Source organism: Myotis davidii, unplaced genomic scaffold (genome assembly GCF_000327345.1).
Source record: "Myotis davidii unplaced genomic scaffold, ASM32734v1 scaffold732, whole genome shotgun sequence".
Classification (NCBI taxonomy): Eukaryota; Metazoa; Chordata; class Mammalia; order Chiroptera; family Vespertilionidae; genus Myotis; species Myotis davidii.
In genome coordinates this window covers 1,444,328-1,462,883 of record NW_006284349.1, presented here as the reverse complement: position 1 = coordinate 1,462,883, position 18,556 = coordinate 1,444,328, and the positions used below count along the sequence as shown (strand labels likewise).

The following is an 18,556-nucleotide window of genomic DNA, read 5'->3' as shown; positions in this document are numbered from 1 at the left end:
TGCTGATATTTCTTTGTTAACACACTGTAGTCCCCAAAACACAACTGACATGTTGCACCCCCTTTGGTAGTTAATTTTACTTCATTTTTGTACATCGGCAGAATTGGTTTAATTTTAACCGTGCTATTAAATTCCTGGCACTTTATCACTCACATTAAAAATTGGGAGACATGGCCTGGCCGATGTGGTTAAGTGGTTAGAGACTTGGCCTGCGGACTGAAGGGTTTGATTCCTGGTCAAGGGCATGTACCTGGGTTTCAGGTTTGATCCCCGGCCCTGACATTGGAGCACTGCAGGAGGCAAACAATCAATGTGTCTCACTCACATCGATGTTTCTCCCTCTCCCTCTCCACCTCCCTCCCTCCCTTCCACTCTCTCTAAAAATCAATGAGGAAAAATATCCTTGAGCAAGAATTTATCAATAAAAGGGGGGGGGGCTTAAATCTGTATTAACAGGACCAATTCCTCTTGACTTCCTTTACAAAATAAAATAGAAGCTCACTATCTTTCTGCCGTGGGGACTTGTGAAATCAGTGAGGCAGTTTGGTGGATAATTTTTAGACCCATCTGCCACCAACACTTTCTGGGATTGGGAGGCCGGGTGGACCTGCCTGCGTTGAATTCCATTGCTTGGTGACCCACACCAGAGAAAAGGACCAGAGGTACCTTCCCATAAATTCAGCAAAATATTGGTGATGTAAAGCTAACATCTAGTGAGCATCATTCATGTGCCCACTTGACTCGCCTTCTCTGACATGAGGCAGGTGCATTACCATATTGAGATCCGCCGCATCAGCCCTAATTGTGACCAAACACGTGCGAGCTCAGGCTCTGCTCTGCCCCACGAACCCTGCTGTGCCTCTCATGCTTGTCAGCAATCAGACATTTTCTCTCGATTTATGATTTTAAAGTTTTTAATGTCCTATCCATAATGAACACATAGTTTTGATAAATTGTATCTTCTAAGCCTTTGCACATTAGTCTCTTTTCTTGAATTAATCACATGTTTTTTGGTTGTGTAACATCTGCAGGATTCGCTCGGGAGACGTCTGTGGGCTGGAGTCTCCACAGACAGCTTCTGGAAAGAGATATGGGCATGTGGGGGAGGAACGGGCTCACATAGCCACGGGGTGGGCAGGGTGAAGGCACTGCGGACGAGGAAATGATATTTGCCGAGATGTGGAGGCAGTCAGTAATTCAGTTCAGCTCAGAGAGAGGAGTCAGGAAAGGCATGATGGGAAATAAGATTGAAAAGCATTGCTTTGGTCAGACCGCGGAGGGCCCTGAGTGCCAGGCCGTGCGTTTGTTTTGTGCTCAAGTGGAAAGGACGCCTTGATACTGAGAGCCAGTGGAGCAAGACACAGACCGAGAAACCAGAGAGGGCACCGCATTTGGAGTCAGGGGAGAAAAGGACTGAACGAGGGAGATTGATCGGCAATGGAAAGGTGCTACAAGAGTAAAGTAGCGTGGTGTCTGGTTGTCCATGGCTGCCTGTGGAGCAGACAAGTCCAGAGGCCTGAGGTTTCTGAGCCCAACCGAATGAGGTAGACAGGAGGGAAGGGGGAGAGAGCTGGTTCGGGAAGGGAAGCCATGCTGATAGGCTCACTGTTGGGAGAATGGGGCATGAGATGACAGTGTGGCATCCCATAGGGAAATCCAGCTCCGGATTGCAGGTGCCGTTTGGAAATTGGATGAGGGGCAAAGCAGGAGAGGTCTGGGAGGCATCCTTGTCACGGTGCTAGCTACACTGGTGAGTGGGCAAGTCCCCGAGGGAGAGGAGGCCACAGAAAGGAGCCAGGGACAGAGCATGGATACAGAAGGCACGGGGTGGGAAAGGCAGCAACGGAGAGAGCAGCTGAAGAGGCAGGTGAAGAGAAAGCCGAGGGAGGGCGGTGCAGGCAGGTGGAGAGAGCCTCACCTGGCAGCAGAGGTCTGGGGCAGGACTCAAGCCTCAGCACCATTGACACCTGGGGCCTGGCCCCTCCTTGTCGTGGGGACTGTCCTGTGCATTGTTGGATCTTCAGCAGCATCTGGTCTCCACCCACCAAATGCCAGGAGCAACCCCCCCTCCACTGTGACAGCAAAATTTGTCCCCCGGACATTGCTGATGTCCCCCAGGGGCACCAGTGCTTCCCGTTGAGAAACACTGGTCTAGAAGAATCTATAATAATAAAAGCGTGATATGCTAATTAGACCGGACGTCCTTCCAGGACGAAGCCAGGGCTGCAGCCAAGGGAACGAAGCAGCCACCAGGGCTGCGAGAGAGGGTGGAGGGAGCCGCCACGGCTGCAAAGGCCTACTCTTGCACGAATTTCATGCATCAGGCCTCTAGTAAAAAATATTAAAAAAGCAGTTAAGATTATTTGAGTGAATCAGACTACAGAGAAGTGAAGAGAGGGAACGGAAAGCTGCCAACAGCTTGCCTTTGGCCCAGCAGGCCCCATCTCAGAACGGAAGGTAATAAGTTGTGTTGTTTCAGCCACTAAATTCGTGGCACGTTGTTAGAGCACCACTAGGGTGATGCTGGAGAGCTCAGCCAGTGGCCTGTCACCCGGAGGGCCCTCCTAGTGCCCCGGACCCAGGCCCCTTCCCCCGCTGCCTCCTGTGATATTATCCATGTCTGTGCTCCACGTCCCTGTAAACATGAATCTGAGTGCACCGCTTTCTAGGTACAAATCCCAACCTAGTGCTTTTCTTTGGATTGAAAGTGGAAGTTAGCATACCTGGCCCAAAACAAAAGGCAAAATAAGGTGTGTGGTGCTTAATGGTATATGAGATGATGTTGACATCATTTTTTCTTATTGCTACTTTATATACAACAAAACCAAACATCCTGGCTACACCGGGGTCTTGAAAATTAAAAGGGTTTGGACAGAAAAAAAAAGTCTTTGTAAAAGGATAGTTGTTGTAATGGCTGTCCTAGGGAAACGCAGAGGAGGGTGACGCTGTCCCACATGAGCAATTAGATTCCTCTCAGGGCTGTAATGACAGCTCTGCCAGGAACCGCATGAGCCTGATTGGGGCCACTCGTGGTTGACTGACACCCTTGCAGCTGTGACAGGTTGACCTGCGCTGACAGGCCTCACTGAGTGCGCTCCTCCTGTGTCCTCGTCCCTGCAGCGCCAACCTGTCCAAGGCCGCCTGGGGAGCGCTGGAGAAGAATGGCGCCCAGCTGATGATCCGCTCCTACGAGCTCGGGGTCCTTTTCCTCCCGTCGGCATTTGTAAGTTCACGTTTTAAAATTTTTATTGATTTCAGAGAGGAAGGGAGAGGGGAAGACAGAAACATCAGTGATGAGAGAGAATCATCCGTTGGCCGCCTCCTGCACACCCTACACCGGGGACCGAGCCCATAACCCAGGCATGTGACCTGACCGGGAATCGAACCGTGACCTCCTGGTCCATCGGTCGACACTCAGTCACTGAGCCACGTCGGCTGGGCAGGAATTGGGTTTGTATGTTTTCTTCCTTAGTCGCAGTGACCTGTCCGGGGTTGGGGCAGGTTCTCACCCACTGCCTGTGCCGATGAGCAGCAGGATCACTGCTCTCAAGGACTCTATACCTGATTAGAGGTCAAAGGTATTAACATTATTTAAGTAAATGTTGTGAAACATGACACAACAGAGCATGTAATCTGCCTGAGGGGCTGGGGAAGGCCTCTTTAAGGAGATCACGTTGGACCATAGTCTCCAACATGGAGTATGAGCCTAACCCACCGTCCAGAGAGATGAGGCTTCCAGCCAGAGAGAACAGTGCGTGTCCTGTCTGAGAGACAGCAAACCTCTGTGTGGCTGGGAAGGAGCTGGGGTGTGGGCCACGGGCCCTGAGGTGGGGTTCCTCCTCGGAAGGACAGTGGCTGGTGGGACACGGTGTCCCCCGCAGGCTGTGCGCAGCCATCCGTTTTTTAAGCAGGATTGGTCCCATCGAGTCCATTTCCCGGGAATTTGAATCTTCTAAAATATCTCCAACTATGATGATAATTTAATTTATATTATTCATTGTGGATGCCATCAAAAGCGTCTTACTTAAGCCCACTGTTATAAAATTGACTAGAGGCGCGATACACAAAATTCATGCAAGAGTAGGCCTTCCTCCCCCGGCTGCCAGCACCGGCTTCCCTCTGGCACTCTGGACCTGGGCTTCCCTTGAGCCCCAGCTTCATCCGCAAGGTCGTCCAGAAGGACATCTGGTCTAATTAGCATATTGCGCTATTATTATTATTATAGATTATTACTGGATTACTGTTGCCACTCTCTCACTGTCCTCCCTCAGTGTGGAAAGTCATCCAGGCCTTGTCTCTACAGCCATGACTGTAACCACCGTCATTCCCGACTCTAGTGCTGCTGGACAGTCTGTCCTTCTGGAGTCCCCACTGCCCCTGTGTCCAGTGCACGCCGTCTCCTGCTGCGATAGCCTCTCCCTCTCCTCTCGGCCTCCACGCTGCCCTACACCCTGCTGCCGGGACGCTTTGTAGGCACAGATTCAGTCAGGTCGCCCGTCGGCTTCAAATCCTGTGTGACAGAAGCCAGACTCCCTAGCACGGCCTACTTTCCTTCATGCCCTGGTGCCTGAGCCCTCGGGCCTGGCCTTCCCTCTCGCTCCCGGCCCTTACTGTGCAGCGGTGCAGAACGACTGGTCTCCGGAGCCGGGCCCACCTGTACCAGTCAGGGTTCTTGGGGAACAGCCAGTGGCGCATAAAGCTGTGTTACAAATTCTACGTCATCCCTCGTCTGACAGAATGAGGTCGGCGATCTTCCTTTACTAGTAGGTTTCTCATTTCAGTACATCAGGACATGCCTTTCAATGTGTTAGTTACGTGTTTGCCGTGTAGATGTACTTACTACCCACTTTGTAGTTGTTCTTCTGTCTGGACATCATCTAGAATCTGGTTTCTTGTGTTGAATGAACTCAAAGGGTCTGAAGGCTTTGCTAGAAATAAACGATAAAGGTTTACTCAAGAGTCTTAGGGTTCACAAACTGAAAACAGGCAGAATCCCAGAGTGTTCCAAAGAAGAAAGAAAAGTGGAGAGTTTTTACAATAAGAACTGCATTCTTAGCTCTAGGAGGGGTCCAGGGTGGTTATCAGTCCCAGGTCAGGCGTCTGGACGGTGGATTCCCAGTGGCCTGGGCCTCCGTTGGCCTGGGCACATCCAGTGGCCTGCTAATGGCTGGCAGGTGGTCTGGGTGTGTGGTCCTCAGGGGGTGACCAGAGGGCTACCTGGCGGTCTGATGCATGTCCAGGCACCGAAGCAAGACTGGAAAGTTCACAAGTTCACCTTCCCACGCTTTCAAAGCAAGAATAGAACCTCTTCCTCATGCCTCTGCCTACTTGATTTTAGTAATTTAGCAGCTTGACTACAGTGACTTTATTTTATTTCTTCACTCTGTTCCTCACTTGAGATCAGCCCACCTTTGTGCTTCTCAGGCAGCACTCCATGTCCAAACACCCACCTTTCTGAGTTATCAGCGGCGGCGTTGCTGAGTGTGTCCTTCCCCACCGGCCGTCCTGACCATTGTGTTCCGAGAGGCTGACCGGAGGCCAGCGCAGCCAGCGCACCGTCAGGTTTTCTGTCCAGCACAGCACAGCCCCGAGCACTGCATGGGCAGTCGGTCACGGAGGGAACCTGCAGCTCACCCTTTCCCACGGCCGCTGTAGGACCTGTCACTCGGGAGCCAGTGGCTGTGGCCAGTGGGGCAGCAGTCTGGTCTAAACACTAGTGGGCAGAGAGCCAGCTTTTCATAATAAAGATGCCCTTTGAAACCTCTGGGATTCCGCTGGAAACTGACAAGTCCCTGGTAACCAAAGGTTGGTTCACATTTTTCTGCTTCTCTTAAGTGAATAAATCAGTAAGCACGTGATTTTGAGATCAACCCAGCTGGCCGTGGAGCATGGGTCAGCAACTTTTCCTTTGACTAGGAACGCTTGCAAGGGCTTTGGGGATTTATGTCAAGGGGCCTGGGACTGTGTACCCAGCGCTTAGCTAGTGCTGCTACATCCTAGGTGCTTAATAACCTTTGTTAACTTAGAGAGTTTATTCTTTTGAGGTCTAATATCAAGGTGTTGGTACACACAGACCCAGGGAAAAGCCCCAAGACTAAAAGCACTTCTGTAAGCGGAAGGAGGGCAGGGAAAGACCAAAGAAAGAGGCCCACCACCCGGTCTGGTGATGAAGCTCACACAGTGGCACGTCTGGGCAGCTAGACGAAACGGATGCCTGCACCGTTTGGCAGGCCCCGAAGAATTACACCAGAGAGGGGGCGCCGTCGTGGGCACTAGTGCATGGATGCTGCCCAGTACGAAAATTGCTCTACATGCTTGACCAGTCACGACCGCAGCCTGTTCCAGGAACCAGCACGCAGCAGGAGGCCTGGAAGGGGCTGATTGATGTCGGGATGACATCGTTTACGACCAGACCGTCTCCAAGGAGGTTTGCAGAAAGCAACCTTCGTCCAGCCCAGGTCCAGCTTGCGGGACAGAGGAAGTCGTGTCCTGGAACGGTCTCTCCTCCACGCCAGTGTGTGCTGTTTTTCGAGTTGTCCCTTTAGTATTTAACGTTTAAAGTGGGCTAATTCATTTCTTGCCAGAAAATCTTAACATAGGAAAGATGGGTGATTTCAAGGGTCAGTAGCTGTATTCCAAACCCTAAGGACATACCAGGGAAATACAAGTATTTCTCATTTTGTGTTTAGCGAGCACATACCTTGCCTGGTGCTGGGTAGGCCCTGGACTGGAGCCTGCCTGCCACTCTGTGGCTAGAATTCCCCCTGCCTCTGGGAATAATGTGCATAATCAAAACTGTTTCCTCCAGCCCAAAGTGGCTGCGCAGCCCTGTGCTTATCTCGGGACTAAGAGCCATCTCCACCCCGTCGGGCCCCAGCTCACTCGCCCCGGAGATGTTCTCTGTTTTCTGTGATCAGAATTAAAACGGCTTCAACCAAATCCCCAAGAATTTTCAGTCTTCAAGTCTCTACTGTCTCTTCCCTCTGCTGTGGTTCAACTATTTTATTGGCTTTTGTTGCCAAAAATGGCAACATCATTCTAACTGTGGCTCTGGCTGAAAGAACACACACACCACACACACACTCCTCAGGCTTACACACACACACACTCCTCATGCTTACACACGCACACACTCATGCTTACACACACACACACACACACACACACACAACCCTCATGCTTACAAGCCCTTAGACTTTGGGCCCATGGCTTTACTTCTGCAGGCCTTCCTTCTCGCCAGCACTGAGCCCAGGTTGCAGTTAACATCAGCAGTCTCGGCAGCAGCAATTCCACAAGCAGGTCAACAGCAGGTGGGGGGCAGAGACCACGATTCAGTCAGAGTCCTGGTGTCACGGTTGTGATGATGTCATGTCCGTTTGATCTCTAGGAGTTCTCCTCAGCTCCCAGCTGGACACACTTGGTTGATGACAGACGGCGTCCTGACTTACAGGAAGGACAAGACAGCTACCTCCTGCAGCCACTCCTTGTCCCTGAGTCCATCTTTGGTTAAGTCCCCTCCTTGAAGGTTCCACTTCCATTACTGCTTTACCCAGGAAAATGCATAGGGATTTACTGCTGGCGGAGTAACTAAAAATGTCACATCTCTAACTGAGATTTGAGCACATTTCTCGTTCCCTGGGACTGAGCTAAGCTGCTAAACCTAATCTGTCAGTGAGAACCGGCTCTCTTACTCCCGGAGCTGACGAAGGGAAAAGTCAGTGATTTCTCGTGTGTGATGCATGTCCACTCTCTCACCTGGTGTTTTATAAACGTATTGTCTTCACCGTCTTTTTAAGTATCCCTGCCTGGGAGGGTGCCTTTCTCTGTTTCCTAAAGCGCCGAGCAATACCACTGTGATACATAAATAATGATAATTAGAAGACAGCTTCACGTTGTTTGACAGCCAGATTGAAGGGAAAAGTGGTACTTGTTTTTTATAGTTGTGATACCCTAGAATTTGGATCAGAAATGGCATTCAAGGAAAAAAAGCATACTGCTTCCTGTCTGGCATGGATGGCTCAAACCTTCTTGTATGTGAGGTCGATATCACGAAGTGGAGCCATCAGATTTGAAACCAGGCCCAGAGGCCCTTAATCCTTCACTGCGATGCACTTGAAAATCACAGAACTAAGCCAGGAGCAAAACAAGAGGGAAGTCGTTTTTGCCTGAAACTCCATAAAGTATTGAATAGGCATTAAATTCACATCGCTTCCAACTGCTGGCCTCTTTTTAAATATGTCAAGAACAACAGTTTCCAGAATTTAGTTCATCCTGACTCCTGCCTTAACCCTTTGTGGTCGTATTAAATTTGGACATGGGTGTCGTACTGGTCGGAATTAATTTCCATCGAAAGAGCAGTGATACATAACATGCAAGATTATGAAGGATAAACAAGATTTATTAATTCTTTTTTGGAACTAAGTCACTACTAGTAGAATCACTACAAACGTTATCACTTTCTACGTCAGAGTCAGTATTCAAGGTGCGTCGATTTCGTCACTCTCAAAAGGCGACTGACTCGCCACGGTGTTTTGCATGGCGAGTGTGGAACGTCTGCGTTTGTTATATTGAGTTTCGATATCTCTGATTTGTTGGGGCAGTGTTTTAGTTTGTGACAAGGTCGCTTAGACACTTAAGAGCTTTCAGAGAAATTATGAACTGATACATGAATGAATAGAGTTAAGAGTCGTACGGTTCCTTGCTGTGGTGGCTGAGAGCAGACATACGACCGGAACAGTAAAAAAGCTTTGGTGGATGAGAGTAGACAAACGACCGCAAAGGGTTAATATCGCCTCTTAAATTTGCAAGGAACTGTCCTTTGCTGTGGCTCCTGGTGGGTGAATATGAGACCTTTTGTTTATTTAGTGGAAGGAATTTAGGACCAAGAATTAGAAAGCCAACTCCCTGCCTTGCCACATAATAGCCTATGTCACCTTTGGCACCTATGTAACCCCCAAATTTGTTTCTTCCTCTGCAAAGTGTGAGTAATTACATCACAGGGAACACCCTGAATATACGTGTTATACTAATTGACTTCATGTGCCAGTTATCTTTCTAATAGCTTATCCTTGCCATAGCCATTGTATAGATGAGGACACCGAGGCCCAGAAAGGTTAAGGAACTGACCTAGAGTCACACAGCAATAATGTACACAAGTAAGAGATTGTTAGGATTCTCCTCAGATCCGAAGGTCAAAGGTAAGATGTGGGAGACACGCTGCGCTGGCTGGGGAGGAGGTGGCCCACGGACCCGTGCTGAGTGGGAGGACGTGTGGGCGGAGGAGAGCTGCAGGGCCTTTCCAGGTATCCTTGGCTCTGCCCCTTTCCTCCTCTGTGCTCATAGGTCCCGGAGTTTTATTCGTGGACCGTCAGTCTCTCTCACATCCATTTCTTTCTGCTTCCACCACCCCACTCCCATCCAAATCATCTCCTCTGTATCCCGTTTCCATTTGCGAATCCATTTCGAGTTTTCCGGCTCCAGCAATGCCGGCCCTTCTCCACTCTGAGCCCATCTGCCTTTCTAGTGGAACTTCTCCACTCAAAACCTTCGGCAGCTCCTGCCCCTACATCAGCATCCAGGCCGCACCCTGTAACCGGGGTTTTGGCCACTTCGGGTTGTAAGGGATGGGCAGCCAACTCGTTGGCATGAGAGGAAAGGCAGGCACAGAGGGCAGGACCCTTGCTTCAGGCAGGGCTGCAAGCAGGAGTCGGGCCATGTTCTGAGAGTTCAGTTTGAAGGGTGTGAAGGCGTCCAGCTGCTCAAGGCTCACCCCTTACTAAAGGAGCTTCCGGCAGAAAGATGGCTCTTCCCTGACACCTCTGACTCGGGCCACATGCCATCCGAGTCCCTGTGGCCAGGGGATGGGCCCAGCTTCAGCCACAGTGGTCCACACTGCTTCCCATTCCCACCCTTTCCCGACCGGCCCTGGCTGTTCTCTGCAGCGCTCCTCAGCCCCCTTCTTCTGTATCAGTTCACACACAACCCCCGACGTGCCTGTCCTAGGCTGTACCCATGACCAGCCTCCCCGGCTAAGCTGTGTGATCACCAAGGCGAAGCACTGTAGTCCTAGCCCTTTGGGCTTCTAAGACATTAGCGCCGTTTGGTATGTGGGTACTTAGATATGGAGGGTGGATATGCTCGGATGAGTGGACAGAAGGAATGAGAGGCCTGCAAGCAGAGCTCCAGGATAATCCTGGAAGGGAGCCAGGAGGTCTGATCAGTTCTGGGAGAACACAGCCAGGGCCGCAGGCACCGCTCTCCTGCGGGCCCAGAGTGAGAAGGAAGCGGTGGGTACGAACACAGCCGCCGTAACTCACGCCCTGGTTAAGATCTGAAGTGACTGCCCGATTCTCGAGTTCTTGGGATAAACCTTCCATTTCCATTGTGGTGGGTCTCGGAGAGTTTTCACTTTTATATTCCTGTCGCGTTATCTTGGAACGCTTTCCTTGTACACGGAAGCAACTTTATCTCTTACACCAGCGCTGGCGGCCTGTTACTATAGCGATGTTGAAAGTGTTTTGAGATATTTTTATACGGCATCTTCCAAACACTCGCTGCAAACAGTACACAGTGGTTCGTTGAAATGGGCTGTAATATCCAAAATTGTTTTTTCTTGTGTCTTTATGTCCTTTATTAAACTTGTGCAAACTTGGCTATAATTTAATATCTGAGATTTGGCCCTGCCTTATTTCTAGGAAAGAGTCCTTTGAGGTGGGGGTGTAAATGCCTTTGGCCTATCACACATGGTAAATAGCTCTGAGATCGCTTGAATTGTGTTGTGAGCACCCCAAAGACATGGTGGCTTCTTGAGGTCTGGCTTTTTCAGGGAATTGGGGAGCCATCATCGATTCCTCTGTGTCTGCAGGGCCTGGACAGCTTCAGGGTGAAGCCTAAATTCTTCTCGGGCAGCCAGGAGCCAACAGCGTCCTTCCCTGTGCCGTACGACCTGCCGCCGGAACTGTATGGAAGCAAAGGTGAGACGTGGGCGAAGGGGACCTGGGTGTGGGGACCAGCAGAAACGGTGTCGGGAGGAGCTGGGTCTCTCCGAGAGGCTGGCTCGTGGAACCCCTGGAAGCCAGGGTGTGGAGGCCCCGCTGCTGCCTGACGGGCCACTGGAGCCTCGTTCCCTGCACTCTCATCGTTATTGGGGACCACGGAGCTTTCATTTACATGGGGCTCTACATCTATTGATATTTACTCTACCAGCTATTAAGACTAAGAAACTTGAAAATATGTGTATTAGTTGTTTTAAAGTAGTAACAAACCCATTATGATATCTACATATTTTTTACTATTTCCCAAAAACTGTGGTTAAGAAAGATGACATTGTTTATGATTTTTGCAAATCTCTTTTCTACCCGGGTCCATGGAAGGCAGCTGGATTCCCACAGCTGCTCCGGTGTATGCCACACATCACACACACCACAGAGCCTCTGGACACGGGGGGCAGAAGGGGCAAGAGATGGCTTAATGTGATGATGAAATAGTAGTCCACCCCCAGGCCACACTGAAAACTGCTGCCCTAGACTCTGACTTTCTCAAGGGCAGTGGCCATGTGTTCCTCACAGTGAAACGTCAGTGGGAGGCTGGCAGGCTGGCACAGGGGGCACCACCTCTGACCCAGCCGCACAGGCTGCAGTTACGCTTGCCTCTGCCGCTGAACGTCCGTCTTTGAGGTGAGTTCACACAGGAGACGGAGTATGATCAGGTGCAGGAGGAACAAACTTGCCTCTACCCTGAAGGTTCTCCCGGCTGCTCTCACAGTGAAATCGACATGAGACAGACTAGGAGGGTAACAGCCTAAGGTTGGTTTAGGGCATTCGTCAGACCTGCCAGCCAGCGTCCCTGGACTGAGCTGAGAATCCTTCCTCCTCTGGCTATGGCTGCGCCTGGCCTGTCCTTTCTCCCGTTCTCTGTTCTTCCTGTTCCTTTCATTTGTTTGTTTTGACCTGAGTGCTCCTGAATAAGCATATTGGAGAGGGGGCGGGCTGCGATTGCCTTCAGTTGAGGTCTGGCCTTGTACTCCCCACCACAGCCCTTGGCTGGACTTCTGCCTCCTCCCTTTGATCCAGATTTTCAAAGGACTTTGAAAGCAAAAATGAAAAAGGTAGAGGAGCCTTAAAAATATCCTGAGGTCCCTCCCATTCCCAATAGAAAAAGCATCCCAAGAATGGAAAGGTTGCGCGAGGCATTGTCTTAGGGCCGTGGTCGGCAAACCACAGCTCGCCAGACGCATGCGGCTCTTTAGCCCCTTGAGTGTGGCTCTTCCATAAAATACCACGTGCGGGCACGCACGTACAGTGTCCCCCCTCTCCCATCCACACTCGTCTATCTGAAACCCGTCTACAAGACGAGTATGGATGGGAGAGTTGGAAGGGGTCAACCTCAGCAAACGTACCTCCATCAGATTGAGGACATTTTTAGCAAAGGCCAGCTTAGGAGTACCCTAATTAAGTTAATGACAATGCACCTACCTATATAGTTTAAGTTTAAAAAATTTGGCTCTCAAAAGGAATTTCAATCGTTGTCCTGTTGATACTTGGCTCTGTTGACTAATGAGTTTGCCGACCACTGTCTTAGAGTAATGAGACCTCCTCCATCTGGACAGCATTCCCAGCAAGGAGATCGCTTCCCACCGTTCCGCTGAGTTTTCTCCTTTCTACGCATTTCCTTTGAAAGATCCGTACACGAGACTGGAACACTGCATTGTTCATCGCTGCTATTTTACCTTCCACACTGCTTTACTGGCATGTGGAGTAATGCCAGGGATGCAGATACCACCACGTCACATATAGTCAACGTTCAGGGAGTCAGGTGCCCATTATAAAAACGCATTTTAGTCCTCACGGTGTTTTCAGTGGTTAGAGCATCGGCCTGCACACTGAAGGGTCACAGGTTCCATTCCTGATCACGGGCACATACCTGGGTTACACGTGCACTCCATGCCCCTGGACGGGGTGCTCGGGGTGCGTGCAGGAGGCAACTAGTCAATCTCTGTTTCTCTCTGTTTCTCTCTCTCATCAATGTTTTTCTCTCCCCCTACCTCCCTTCCACTCTCTCTGAAACAATGGAAAAAATGTCCTCAGGTGAGGATTAACCAAAATAAAATAGAATAAATAAATAAAAATAAAAAGGCATTTTACTAAGACTTGGAAAAGTGAGTGGCTAAGAACATTTCAAAAGCACTTCATTTGAAAAAGTGATTTTTGAACCACTAACACATAATATGGTCGAGTTGAATCAGAAGACTGTACAGAAAATCTTAGCAGTGACATACATAGCTCTGAACAAATTATAGTTCGTTACAAGAGACCACCAAACCAAGAAACTGACCAAGTAAAGGAAAGTGAAAATGCAGACTGGGCTACAGGAGTACCTTTCATGCAGTGCCTGCTGCTTTCTCCTTTCCTCCTGCCATGTGCAGGCGCTGTCCGGGCACTTGGAATATGTCAGTGAGTGAGACAGAGACCAGTCCTTGCCCTCGCCAAGTTTACGCTTTTCTGTTAACTTGTACTTAACCAAACTCATTTTGCTAATAGGGGTTGTCTTCTTAAAAGAAAACTTATCAAGCAAAATCACCAACATTGAGAAGTTTAACCTAAATATTTCCTGTGTGTCCCCCTTGCTGGGTGACCCTAAGCCTGATGATAAAATGAAATAGAGGGTGTGTGATCTCTCCTCAGCGCCCTACCAAAGGCATATCCCCTTTGTACTCCCTTATTACCTTTTATCCTTTTTATTATCTGATATATTACTGAGAATGGCGGGGTAAGGTTAGGTAAGGCCTATCTTCATGGATTTAAAGAATAAGTTATGTCAAGTTTAAGAAGTAAGCAAGCATACAGGGCTTGGAAGGTTTCAGTTATGTTTTATTTACTGTGTGGTCCCTTGCTTTTTAAAAATGCACATGGAATCTGTATGGTATTCTTTTCTTTCAAATTTTTACATAATTTCAGATTTACAGAAAGTTACAAGAAAAAGTAGGAATAATTCCTCCACAGTCGTCACAGGTTCCCCAGTGTCAGTATTTATCACATTTGCATCATTCCTCCCTCCTTTCCCTCCTATTAACTTTTTTCTGAGCCATGTGAGGGGAAGTTGCAAGCACGATGTCCCTTTTTCTCTAAATACTTCAATATATATTTCCTAAACTTAGACATTCTCTTACGTAACCACAGTACTGGGGAGTGGACATTTTCTCCTTGTCCCTCTTAGTTCTTCTGGCTGGCCGAATAATTAAAATGACATGAGACAGTTTAGCAGGAGAAGGCAATGAAATTTAATTACATGTGTACATGAGAGGCTCCATGGAAGTAGAAACCAAGGGCAGGCAAGCCAGGCAGGTGAGGCCTCTATTCTGTGTGGAGTCAGGAGAAGGGGGGTTGTGGTTTGGGACTTCAGAGGGGAAAACGGCAGTTCACATGGAGATAAAAAAATGTTTGAACTTTCTTTAACAAGGAGACTTTGATCAGTGCCCTTGCTGAATCCCTCCCCGTCTATCACACTACATTAAACTGGAGGGTCTGTGATGCTATCTCCCTTCCTGAGGCAGGTGCTCTGTCTAAATTCTTTCAGGCAGTTGGAGTGCAAGTCAGAGATTTTCCCTAAATTTTTGTTTCTTAAAAATGACCAACTTAAAATCAATATCCCAAAAGGCATATTTTGAAGTGGCAAACTTTCCTCCCCTCAATTTAATTTTAAATAAGTTCTTGCATTTACATTTTATGGGAATAAATTTCAGTCTAGACCTATCAGAATTATTGCTAAGTAGTAGAGTCCAGATTCATAAAGTATTTTTATGAGGGAAACAGACATGTGAGCGGTTAAAATCATTGTTGATATATTTCATTTTAATTTTTAATGACCTGTTTTTGGAAGATCTTTAGAAATAAGGCTTTTTTTTTTTTTTAATGAGGCAGCCAAAAAAGTTTTTTAGATATGCTTTTGGTCATCTCCTTTACGAAGACCTATTTTTGTTTCATTGCACAAACAGAAGGCTGAAACTAAACTTTCAGCTTAGCTTTTAAAATGACTTTGTAATCAGAAAGTTTAAGGAATCTAAACTTACCAGAGTAAAAAAGAGTCATTTATCAGATGATCTTGAAGTAAATAAGTTCTTGGTAAGGCCAAAGTGAGAGGCAACAAGTGTTTGAGATACAGAAGAATAGCTGTTCTGGAAGCACTGATTCAGGCAGAAATCCAAAAAGTGTTCCCAGTAGGAGGTGACAAGTTTTTATGAGAAAGGAAAGGGAACAAGTACATCAGTGGAAGGAAGGAATTTCTGTGGGTGTTAATAAGCTAAAGAAGGAATTTCCACAGGTGCAAGTAAGCTAACATAGTGATGCTAATTCTTTGTTGTCTTTTCCATTGATTTTTAGAGACAGTGGGAGGAAGGGATGGGGAGAGAGAGAAACATCTATGTGAGAGGGACACATAGCCTCTTGCCTCCCACATGCACCCAACCAGGGGCCTGCGATCAACCCAGGTACGTGTCCTGACTCGTACCTGTGACCCCTCAGTGCGCAGGCGGGTGCTCCAGCCACTGACCTACACAGTCAGCAGCACGTGATGCTAATTCTAAAGAATGTCTTTAATTTTCAGTCTTGTAGTCATAATGGCTGTTTTCCTGTTAGTTTTGCAAATGATGGTTTGGAGTATGAGGCTGTTTTAGCCCAGTCCAAAGGTTTTTTTGCACAGTTTTCAAGTTCCCTTGCAAAGAAGATAGTGGGAGATGTGCAGGTGAGTGTTCAAGCCTGGGGGTAACTGAGAGTCATGTCCTTCACCCCAAGAGCCGTTTCTTCGAGGATTAGAGGAGAGAGCTTACTGCCCAGCCAAATAGAGCAGGATCTCGTACTTGGGTTTGTCTGGTTGTTAAGAACCTATTAGGACTTCCATAGCATGTAGGATAATGACAGTCCTCACCCACTATGAGTTAAGGATGGTGATAATTATAATAGTAATTATAATAGCAGCTAGTAATCTCTAAGTGCTTATGATGTGCTAGGAACCGCTGTTGAGCACTTGCATGAATTAATTCATTGAGTGCTCACTACACTATGATACAGCTACTACCGATGAGGAACCCTAACCCTAACCCCACGAACTCCAGTTAACCCAGCTAAGGCCTCCTGGGCAGTCTGGTTCCTGCGTCCTTGCCCCCTTTGCCTGTACACTGTAGCACAGCGGTCCTCAAACTACGGCCCGCGGGCCACATGCAAATACAATATTGAATTTGTTCCCGTTTTGTTTTTTTACTTCAAAATAAGATATGTGCAGTGTGCATAGGAATTTGTTCATAGTTGTTTTTTTAAATATATTTTATTGATTTTTTACAAAGAGGAAGGGAGAGGGATAGAGAGTTAGAAACATCGATGAGAGAGAAACATCGACCAACTGCCTCCTGCACACCTCCCACTGGGGATGTGCCCGCAACCAAGGTACATGCCTTTGACCGGAATCGAACCTGGGACCCTTCAGTCCACAGGCCGATGCTCTCTCCACTGAGCCAAACCAGTTATGGCATAGTTTTTTTTTAAACTATAGTCTAGCCCTCCAACAGTCTGAGGGACAGTGAACTGGCCCCCTGTTTAAAAAGTTTGAGGACCCCTGCTGTAGCACCTCCCCATGGAGGGCGAAGTTGGAGAGTTACAAAGAGGTGGAAGGTGCACGCAGTCCCTTACAACAGGCGAGAAGGGATAGGAATTCACACAGAGAAAGCCCCATAGCCATCCCCTCACCCAGCCTCCTGTGGGCCTCAGTGTGGGGCTCCTCATGTCTTGCCTACATTGTGTGGCTTGTCACCCCCCTGGCTCTGGCCTCCTCCCGCTGGGCCATCTACGCCCCCGCCATGCACACCTGATTTTGCCATGCTCTGATTTTAAATCCTCCCATCGTATCCAGAAAAAGGACAGCTTCCCATCCCTTTTAGCCTGGGATCCCAGTCAAGATCACCTTTTTTTTAAAAATCCTCATCTGAGGATATTTTCCCATTGATTTTTAGAGAGAGGGAAAGACAGAGAGAAACATCGATATAAGAGAAGCGCATAGCCCTAACCGGTTTGGCTCAGTGGATAGAGCCTCGGCCTGCGGACTGAAAGGTCCCAGGTTCGATTCCGGTCAAGGGCATGTACCTTGGTTGCAGGCACATAATTTATTTATTTATATATATATTTATTGTTTTTTAATCCTCACCCAAGGATATTTTTGCATTGATTTTTAGAGAGAGTGGAAGAGAGAAGAAAAGACAGAGAGAAACATTGATTGTGAGAGAAGCACATAGATTGGTTGCCTCCTGCATGAGCCCTGACCAGGGCCCGGGCCAGGGAGGAGCCTGTAGTTGAGGTACATGCCCTTAACTGGAATCGAATCCAGGACACTTTGGTCCGCAGGCTAACACTCTATCCACTGAGCCACACCAGCTAGGGCAAGATCACCTTTTGAACTTGATAAAATGCATGTCACCAGGACCCAGCCTGAGGGGGTGGGGGACCTTGAAACAAGCTTCCTGGGGGTGATTCTCACATCAGCTGGGTTAGGGAACTACCCATGCAGACACAGTGAAGTGCAGAATTCCAGCACCATGGATGCCTGCTGGTCCCTCTGCCCATCGGACTGGAAACTGGGTGGGCCTCAGCTTTGTGTAGCATAGTGCTTGCTATCTACCCGGCACTCAGCAACTATCTCAGATACACACATGACTGTATCACGAGGCAAGTTCTCTCGATGAGATAGTGAGGCAGATTGCTGATGAATGCTGATTTCCAGTAGTGATGAGTAAAAAGACAGAATCACCACCCTCTTTTCACCTTTCCTGGTGGCCTTTTCTGTGGCTTTCCCCCAGGTAGTGACAGCCTATAGGTGCGATGGTTGCTCACTTCCGAAGCAGAGTGTCGGATTTCATGGACAGGGCCGCTGGTGGTTGGCTAATTTCAGGGGAGGAGGAAATGCAGTGGTGGTCCTGACCCTCCTGGCTCCTGGCAGGTGTTGGCTCACAAAGCCTGCACTGGTGAGGAATCGCTAATACCTGCTCAGGTAGCAAGAATGGGGTGTCCTGGGCCTTGGGGGTGAAGCAGACCTGGTGGCAGCCAGCAGCATTTGCAGGGAAAACCTGGTAATCAGAGAAGTCCAGCTGCAGAAGATGGGGCTCAGAGGGAAGAGGGCGGGGCTTTGGTGAGGCCTGGGAGTGGTCGGGAGTCTGGCTCCTGCCCTGGGCCTTTTGTGAAACCAGCATGTGACACAGGCCCGAGGTCATGGCTCTCTCACAAGCTTGGTAATTAGCAAAAAGTGTGTGGTTTCATGCTTGCAAACCATCTTAAGGCCAGGGGCAAGAGAACAGGGATCTGATAACTTGTTGCCGTATCTCACATTTTTTTCCTTTTTTTTTTATAATATTTTAATTGATTTTAGAGAGAGGAAGGGGGAGGGAGAAAGAGAGACTGATTTGTTGTTCCACTTATTCGGGAAACTGAGCCTTGGAGAGGTGAAGCAACTTGTTGGTGTAAGTGGCAACCAGAATGCACCTGGCTTCCTGGTTCTGTGTTCACTGGCCCAAGTCTTA

General features: G+C 48.6%; 1 protein-coding gene across 2 annotated transcripts in view; it reads left to right on the top strand.

Moving 5' to 3' along the window:
* TDP1 (tyrosyl-DNA phosphodiesterase 1) overlaps nt 1-18,556 on the top strand; it is a 61,013-nt gene that overhangs the window by 41,171 nt on the left and 1,286 nt on the right. For both annotated transcript variants that reach the window (XM_015571437.1, XM_006754723.2), the window contains exons 14-15: nt 3,121-3,223; nt 10,865-10,973. In XM_015571437.1, coding sequence (XP_015426923.1) covers nt 3,121-3,223; nt 10,865-10,973 — 212 coding nt within the window. The remainder of the gene's footprint in view (nt 1-3,120; nt 3,224-10,864; nt 10,974-18,556) is intronic.